General features: G+C 48.3%; 1 protein-coding gene across 2 annotated transcripts; it reads left to right on the top strand.

The window, feature by feature from the left end:
- Positions 1 to 2,330: 2,330 nt before the first annotated feature.
- On the top strand, positions 2,331 to 7,988 carry THUMPD3 (THUMP domain 3 tRNA guanosine methyltransferase). 2 transcript variants are annotated; one of them, XM_072347646.1, is made up of 9 exons: positions 2,331 to 2,574; positions 2,908 to 2,985; positions 3,475 to 3,999; positions 4,889 to 5,019; positions 5,413 to 5,482; positions 5,850 to 5,965; positions 6,136 to 6,243; positions 6,484 to 6,607; positions 6,874 to 7,983. In XM_072347646.1, exons 1-9 carry the CDS (start codon positions 2,377 to 2,379, stop codon positions 7,003 to 7,005), a joined length of 1,482 nt encoding a protein of 493 aa, XP_072203747.1. In that variant the 5' UTR covers positions 2,331 to 2,376; the 3' UTR covers positions 7,006 to 7,983. The 2 variants fall into 2 exon arrangements, with proteins under 2 accessions (XP_072203747.1, XP_072203746.1); XM_072347645.1 differs by having other exon boundaries at positions 2,332 to 2,574; positions 6,133 to 6,243; positions 6,874 to 7,988.
- Positions 7,989 to 8,358: the final 370 nt, after the last annotated feature.

Here is an 8,358-nt window from a genome sequence, read left to right as displayed (position 1 = left end):
GCATTGCTTTTCACTGGTTGTAAGCTGACATGATCTGTGATATGGAGATCTAAGCTCAGCAGAGGGAGAAAGCTTTGTGAATGCAGGAACAGACGGGAACTGAGCAGAAGGCGATTTCTGAAGTTTCTTCTGACTGTGATCAGTACAGCAAACAAAGGACTGTCTTGAGATGAGCTTCAAAAGCTGTTTGGGAACCCAAGGAGGGTATTCAAAAAATGAATTCACTCCACTAAAATGTACACCTGTATTTTACAGTAAGTTATGACTAGATAAGCAGAATATAGGAGTGCTGTTATTCCTACATAAATGGGTGACCTGCTTCGTATCCATAAGAAAATATGTGAAATTGTGTTTCTGCTGCTCATCAATCTGGATACGTTTTGTCACCACAGGCAAGAGATAATCCTGCTCTGCCCTGCAGTGTGACACACAAGTACAAGGCGGTGCCAGCAGGGAAACATTCTGCGTTTGGGACTCGTCTGAACGCAGCACTGAGTCAGAGGAAATAAACCACGCTGAGCAGATCCGCACTGAACACAGGTGAGATCTACACAGCGTGGTGGCAGTGGCAGCTGTGCTGTTAACACGCTTTTCCCACACACAATCACATCTGCTGTCATTATCTGGTCATTTCCAGAAAGACCACAGCGCTGACTGCTTTGAGAGTCCTGGCTCTAACTCAAGTCAGTGCTTCTCATCTGTTTGTTTTCCTTTCCCACTACCCAGTTTACATTGCAACTATGGTTTCTTTTCAGCCATTCTGCTAAAGAATCATTTCCATAATGGCTGAAATGTTTCCTTCCATTCAAGGACATTTCAGGTACTCACCTGAGTTCACCCTGAGACATCATTTATAGAGTCTTACACAAACTACCCGACAGGAGTGAATGAGAGCATCAGACCATTTCCCAGGGCAGTCAGGTGCGGTACATCCAGCACTGAGGATGCTCGTCTTTTCCACTCAAACCTCAGCCATTTCAGACTGAAGGTCAGGTGAGCCCCGAGGGCACCGAGTGCCCGCAGCACACGCTGCTGCCTGGACATAAAGCCCAGGAGATCTTTGGACAAGAGGCATCCCAGAAGTGCTGGCTGCTCACCATTACCGCAGGGAGGTTTTCTCCTGACTGAGTGACCAACACACAAGGAGTGAAGAACAGCAGCTCACGTGGGGCTCTGCTATGATGCAGACATTTGGTAATTGTGATGTTTCTCAGGTTGAAGTAAAAGTCGAGACGGTCTGAAAACATGCTGAAAAAGATCAGCTATCTCAGCTTAAAGGTTTTCTTTAATGGAGATTTCTTCTGATAACATCACAGACATCAGATCCTCCTGTCCTGCAGGTTTTCCATGATGGCCCCGAATACTCGCAGGTTCCACAGCTCCTCAAAATTACCTTTCAAAAAGGGCTGCTCCAAGGAGCCCCACCTGCACTTCCCTGCTCATTTAGACCAGTCTCCATCTCAGGAGGCTCAAGTTGTGCAGCTGTATGCAGATGGTGTTTCTTTGAGACAAGCCGCAGTTCTCTGCTCAAAGAATGTTAACTCATTCAAAACCACATGCTGGGTGGGATTATGCAGCACGTTACTGAATGACAAATGTCAGCTCACGCTAAATTCATTCTCCAGCTCTGAAGTCTTAACACACACAGTTTCTCTGTGCAAGGGAGGCGCAGATGTACCTTCACAATTCATTACTGGAAATGCAACGACCTACATTTATTTGAGTCCTTCTAAACTAACTCACCACTCCAAAAAGTTACTTTCGGTTCGGACGGTCCATTTTAAGCCCCGTCTTTGAACACCTTACGCTGCTTTCAATGCTGTTTCCTCGGCTCGCCGCCTACCCGGTTCTCACCCGCAGCGCCGGCGCAGCCCTCACAGCGCCGCCCGCAGCGGCCGCTCCTGTGCAGGAGGTGCGGCGCCCGGCTCAGCTGGATGCTCCGCTTATCAACGCGTTTCGAGCCCGCACTTCGCGCTCCAGTTGCGGTCCGAACAGCCGAGCACGGCGCCTCTCTCTGCCACGGACGAAGCACTGAATCTCGAGAGGCCAAAGCGGCCGCACGCGGCACAGCCCGGCCCGGCACAGCCCTGTGCTGTGCAGTGCAAGGCTGTGCTGTGCAGTGCTGGGCTGTGCACTGCTGTGCAGCGCTGTGCACTGCAGTGCAGGGGTGTGCTGTGGTGTGCAGTGCAGTGCAGTGCTGCCGCTCATTAACCCGCTCTGGATGCACACAGGCGCCTCCCGCCCCGCTCCGTGCAGCAGCGCTCCACCCTCCCGCTGCGCACATGGCCCGCACCGCCGGACCGCAGGGGGCGCTGCCGCGCGGCTCCGTCCCGGAAGCGGAAGCCGGTCGGGGGCGGCGGGTGCCGGCGCTCAGGCATGGCGGAGGAGGCCGGGCCGGAGGCGGCCGGGGATGGCGCGGCCGAGGAGCGCGCGGCCGTTATCGGCGCCACCGTGCCCACCGGGTTCGAGGCGATGGCGGCCGCGGAGGTGCAGGAGAAGCTCGGCTCCGCATCCCGGATCAGCAGGGACCGCGGGAAGATCTACTTCGAGGTGCCGGCCCGCAGCCTGCCCGAGGTGAGCGGCCCTGTCCCGGATCCCCTCGGCACTCCGGGAGCGGCACGGCCGGCTGCAGACGCCCGCGGTGCGTGTGGCTCCTCTGAGCCCCGCCGGCAGCAGAGCGCTCTCGGTTTGCTGTCAGCCGTGGGACGGCGGCCGGCCCGCATCGGCTGGTTTTGTGGGGCTCGGTCGGGTTTGCTGTGCTCTGGCACAGGTGGCTGAAGTCAAAGAAACACAAGCCGGCTTTTATTGCTTTGCTCGTAAAGTGGTAATCAGCTCCGCTGCGTAGCGCCGGGTCGGATGTAGATGTAATCGATGGTAACCGAGCACTGCTGCTCTCCCTCGCTATAGGTCCATCAGCTGAGGTCTGTGGATAATTTGTTTGTCGTCGTTCAGGAGTTCAAAGATTATCAGTTTAAAGAAACCAAGGTGAGTGACTCTCATTGCTTTCAGTCGGTTGTGGGATTTGGAGTGATATTTTAGTTGTAGTGCTTTAAGTGTTTCATGAGCAATGATTGTTGAAACGCTTGTAGTGCTGTCCCAGTTCTTTGTTGGGTTTGAAGCTGAAGTGTAGTGATGTTGTCTGCCTCAATTCTTTCTGTTGTGTTTGCTGCATGGGAAACCGAGAGAGCAGCTGTGTGCTTGGGTGTCACCCTTGGACACAGGACAATAAATATCCCTTGATCTCTCAATGTAGTGATAGTCACGGTAACTGATTATTCGTTCTGGACCCTGTGATGTAAAATACCACTTCTTAGTCTTTGCCAGATGTGGAAAAAAATTGCACAAAAGAAGTGCAAGCTGTGATTAGATGTGCAGTGAGTTGCACGTATAGACTAACCTCAGCGACTTAGAAAAAGGAAAACTTTCTTAAAGGAAGGGAATTACTCTGAAGTACCATTTCTTTGTCTTTAAAAGGAAGATGCTTTAAAAGATTTGGAAGATCTGGTTAAAAAGCTGCCTTGGGCCGATCCTTTGAAAATCTGGGAGCTGAACAACAGCTTAAAAAAGAAAAAGACAAAACGCAGAAAACAGAATGTGCAGCGTAATGCAGGCAAAGAGGAGCTGCAGGACGGCACAGGGGAGGAAAAGGATGGCAGAGCTGCGGGTGGGCAGGAGGACTGCACTCCAAACACGGCAGGAGCGGGGCAGGCTGTTGGCCAGAGTGGAGAAGAGATGCAAGGAGATGCCTCACAAAACGAGGAGGATGATAATGAACTGTCGGAGGCTAAAAATGAACTGCATGCCAGTTCTGGGGCTGAGACAAAGGCCAGAGATGATAAGAAAGATGGAGGAGATGCGAAGGTGTTAAAGTTCCGTGTTACATGCAATAGAGCCGGAGACAAGCACAGTTTCACATCAAATGAGGCTGCAAGAGACTTCGGAGGAGCTGTACAGGAGCATTTCCAGTGGAAGGCTGACATGACTAACTTTGATGTGGAGGTATTGCCTTGTGCCTTGGAAATCATTCTATTTCAATAATTAATTCATAGTTTTGATTCTCAGAAAGCTCCAAAATAACCTTTAAAAGATTATCCTGGAGCGGGAAGTCGGTAATGCTGAAGCCGTGGCTTCCTCAGAAGCATTATTTTCCCTGGCATGCTACATAGATACTCACACCCCACTGCTTGATTGTGCTTTAGTTGTCTGTAATCTCTTTTGTGTCCCGGTGAGGGCACCTCTCTTCATTTCCATGTTGCCCTTTGCTCTGCACATGCTCTCACTCATGGTAAATGCTCTCACTCACTGCTAAGCCCCAGAGTGACTGAGTCATGCTGAAAAGTTATCTCCTCTCTCAGCTACACCACAAGGTTTTATACTGTTACCTCCTCCTGTATTATTCACTCATATGATTACAGGGGACAAAAAGGGTTGTTCGCTGTTTTTTCCCTTTACATAGGGAAAGGAGGTCCAGCAGATAAGGTCCATTCAAGTTTTCATTTTGAGAGGCAATAAAATGAAATGACTTTCTTGCAAAATTTTTTAAGGGCTGACCCCCTTTCTTGCAATGATGTCTTCCCCTTCCAAATTCGCACTGCTTATGGGACCAGGCGTGGGGTTTCTGTTGCTGCTTTGCAGATGCTGCGCTGTGACTTGCAGGACTTAACCCTGCTTCTCCCCAGCTGAATAAAGCATCACAATGTGCTCTTTGTGCACATGAAAAAAAAACACGCTGTCCTGATGTGTGTCCTTTGTCCTCATTAAAGACAGTGGACCGTGCTCTTGTGTTTCCTGATTGTTTGTCTAACTCACAGCTGCCGATTGAAACATTACCAGATGTACTGTGGGAAACTTGTGTTACTCCTGAAATTGAGTGACGGTTTTTCTTTAGGTTCTCCTGAATATTCACAACAATGAAGTAGTTGTGGGCATTGCATTAACTGAGGAGAGTCTTCACAGAAGAAATATCACACATTTCGGACCCACAACTCTTCGCTCAACTCTCGCTTATGGCATGCTTAGGTCAGTGCAACACATAGTTTTATATGATTCTTAGTTAACAAGTCATTCTGCTTCACAAATTAGTTGTGTTGTTCCCCCCACTGCTTCCTTAGAAGCCATTTTTGTTGATTCCTATTAAAAGGGAAGAAAGGCGTAGCAACACTGGATGTTTCCCAGCCTAGAAAAGTAAACGCTTGCTGCAAACAGCCAGTTTTCAGAAAGCTGGGTGATGACATTCTTGAAAGAATTTCACTGGACTGGCGTGTATAAATGCTAATTAAATGCAGTTAATGGTCCCATGCTATGTTAGAAGGGCTCAGTGGCTGTGATTAAAACAGTTTAGTTTTCCGTCAGTAATAGAAATTTGCATTCTTAAGACTTTTCTCAAAGTACCTTTTTTTTCCTGCTCCTCAGACTCTGTGATCCCCAGCCAACGGATATCATCATCGATCCAATGTGTGGTACAGGTGCAATACCAATAGAGGTGACCCTTCCTTTCTTTTTAACGTAGTAAAACTCGACAGTATCTGCAACCAAGTAACATGCAAGTTTTAATGGCAGTAACTGAATAGACACCAACAGAAGCATCTTGCCAACTTCTCAACAGCTACAGGCACACTTTTACTAAATGTCTGTAGTTTCCTTCCCAAAGCTATAACAGGGAGAAGCAAAACCTAAAAGAACTTTGAGCTTTTAAGTTGCCTAAGGTGTGTGACATATCTGTTAGAGTTTGAAAATCATCAGCATCTACTTCAGATTGTTTCATCATATTCTGTTGGAGTTTTTTTGGTAGGTTTTGTTTCAAAACGCAAGCAATGTTCATGTTAATGTTTATCAGTATTTCCCCCCAGGGAGCGATGGAATGGCCTGGTTGCTTCCACATTGCTGGTGATAACAACCCACAAGCTGTAAAGAGAGCAGCGAGCAATATCTGCTCTTTGCTAAAGAAAAATGAAAGTAAGGAAAGGTAAGAACAGTACAAGTGATTTTATTTTCCCATAAAGCTTTATAGGAATAGATCTGTCTTGCATAGATTTTCTTGACTTTTTCACTATTATTTTGTTGCTGTTACAGAGTTCTTCAATGTAGAAATATTTTCAGTAAACCATACCTGAGATATCTTTGCTTTTGTAGCAGTGCTTCCTTGGGTGCACCCTTAGACATCGTTCAGTGGGATATTTGCAATCTCCCGTTGCGGACTGGCTCTGTGGATGTCATTGTGACAGACATGCCTTTTGGAAAAAGGTGAGGGACCACAAATTCAGGTTATTGTGTGTGACTGTCACCACCGCATGTGCTCACGTGACCAGGTTTAGGGTTCTCTTGTAACTTAACTGGGCCTAATTGAGAAGTATTAATGTGCTCTGTGTTAAGAGTGAAAGCTGAAGGTTTAAGTGGTCGTATGTGAGCCAACCCGTGTCTGAGAAAAAAACTGCAGTTGCTATTTTTCGACATTCACAAAGGAGATCTTGATTTATGTTATAGGATAGGGTCAAAGAAGAAGAACTGGGATCTCTATCCAGCCTGCCTCATGGAGATGGGGCGGATCTGCGCACCAGGCACAGGTAGAGCTGTGCTGCTTACTCAGGACAAGAAATGCTTCACCAAGGTACGTTCTGAGTCAAACCTTAGAATTAAACCCATTTGCATGGGAAAATCTATTGTGGGGAAAAAACTTTAAGCTGATTTCACTATGGCAGGTGATCTGTTTCTAAAGAGATAAATAGCAGCATTTTCATGTGGTTTTAGACCTTATTCAGGTGTTATTTGCGATAGCCAGGAATAACATCTAAAGCAAATTTATCCTTATATTCTTATTCTGAAGAAGCTGCCACCACTCTTGTAGATTTTTTGTGTGTTATTTTTCTGTTGTAGGCCTTGTCGAGACTGGGACACATCTGGCGCAAAAATCACACGGTGTGGGTGAATGTAGGGGGACTTCATGCTGCAGTGTATCTTCTGAAACGCACCTGGGAAAGAGTGGAAGAAAAAAGGTCATTCTGGTGATAGCCCGTGTGGAAGAAGACAGCAGACACCTGCAGAATCTCCAGATGAGCAGCTTGGTAAAGGAGGCTGCTGAAAGCGCTTGTCTCAGTTCCTGAGCGAAAGGCAATAAATGAGAGTTGCGTAACTTGAGCATTGAACCAGGGACCAACCTGAGAACTCCCCGTTGTACTGTGTGCTCTGAACCTGACTTAAATTATTGCTTTTCACCCTGCCACCTTAACTGAAAGTCAGTAGTGGTGTTAGCAGTGCTCTCCTTTGCCTAAGTCTTTTCTACCTTGTCTGTTGTATTTCTCAGTTAAATGCTTGTTTCCTCTGCTTATAGTAGAAAACATGTTGAGGTGTTTTTGGAGCCAATTGGCAGCTTATTTTTCCCCTGAACTATAGAAATCATATCTTAAAATGACAGTCTTAGTATTCCAGTTAGTCATCTCAAAGGTTTCGAGGTAGTACCTCTTTGCTGTAGAACTTTTCCAAACTGAAAGTTTAAAGTTGATACTGTTGCCCAGATATGTATTAAGATGTTTGATACTCCAGTGAGAAAATGCTGTTTGTTTTCTGACCTGTTACCCAGCTCAGCGCTGTTGGTGTCTCGTAGTGCTGGTAGTGCCTCATGACTGTTTCCAGGTACCGCTGCTGTGGGTGAGGCGATGCCCCGTGTTGCCTCACAGAGCAGTTGTGGTTTCTGACTGGGAGCAGAGACACTTGGGGTGGTTTCATTTAACAGTTGTGCGATGCTGGAGCTGAGGGGGGCGGCGATGAGGGATTTTTTAGGTGACTGAAGCTGCCGTAGGTATGCTGCCCTGCTTACAGGAATACGGCTTGTTCAGTGAATATCTTTCCTCTGAACATCCTGTGGTTTCTCAGGCTAATTACTCTGCTCATCAGAGGCTGAAACACTAATTACCAGCTTGTCATTTCATTGAAGTGTATTCGAGCTCAGAGCTGGATCAAGGAGTATTAAAGGTTTCTTAGCTCCATAAAGGCACTTAGTCTCGGTGTTATTCGTGTACTGGGCAGGTGGCGCACGGCAGGCAGGCCGCCGCAGCGCGTCCTTCGTGCGTGCGGAGCGGTTCGCGTTCCGGTTCGCGTTCCGGTTCGCGTTCCTTCGTCCCGTCGATGAGGCGCAGCGCCGGCCGGGCCGAACGGCGCCGTTTTGTGACGGGGTTCAGCTGGGCGGGGCGCGCGGCGCGGGGGAGGAGCGGAGCAGCAGCGCGGCCACACGCGGCGTCACCGTGTCCCCGCGTTACGTCACCGTGTCCCCGCGTTACGTCACCGTGTCCCCGCGTTACGTCACCGTGTCCCCGCGTTACGTCACCGTGTCCCCGCGTTACGTCACCGTGTCCCCGCGTTACG

This window comes from Excalfactoria chinensis, chromosome 12 (genome assembly GCF_039878825.1).
Source record: "Excalfactoria chinensis isolate bCotChi1 chromosome 12, bCotChi1.hap2, whole genome shotgun sequence".
In the NCBI taxonomy this organism is placed as follows: domain Eukaryota; kingdom Metazoa; phylum Chordata; class Aves; order Galliformes; family Phasianidae; genus Excalfactoria; species Excalfactoria chinensis.
Note: the sequence above shows the minus strand (reverse complement) of the source record. Positions and strands in the feature narration are given on the sequence as shown.

What these genes read in the sequence shown, in the direction of transcription:
- THUMPD3 (XM_072347645.1), top strand. Translation starts at nt 2,377, where the DNA reads ATGGCGGAGGAGGCCGGGCCGGAGGCGGCCGGGGATGGCGCGGCCGAG. An exon ending in CGGCCCGCAGCCTGCCCGAG is followed by an intron (nt 2,575 to 2,907) that starts GTGAGCGGCCCT and finishes CCCTCGCTATAG; the next exon opens with GTCCATCAGCTGAGGTCTGT. An exon ending in AAAAATGAAAGTAAGGAAAG is followed by an intron (nt 5,966 to 6,132) that starts GTAAGAACAGTA and finishes TTGCTTTTGTAG; the next exon opens with CAGTGCTTCCTTGGGTGCAC.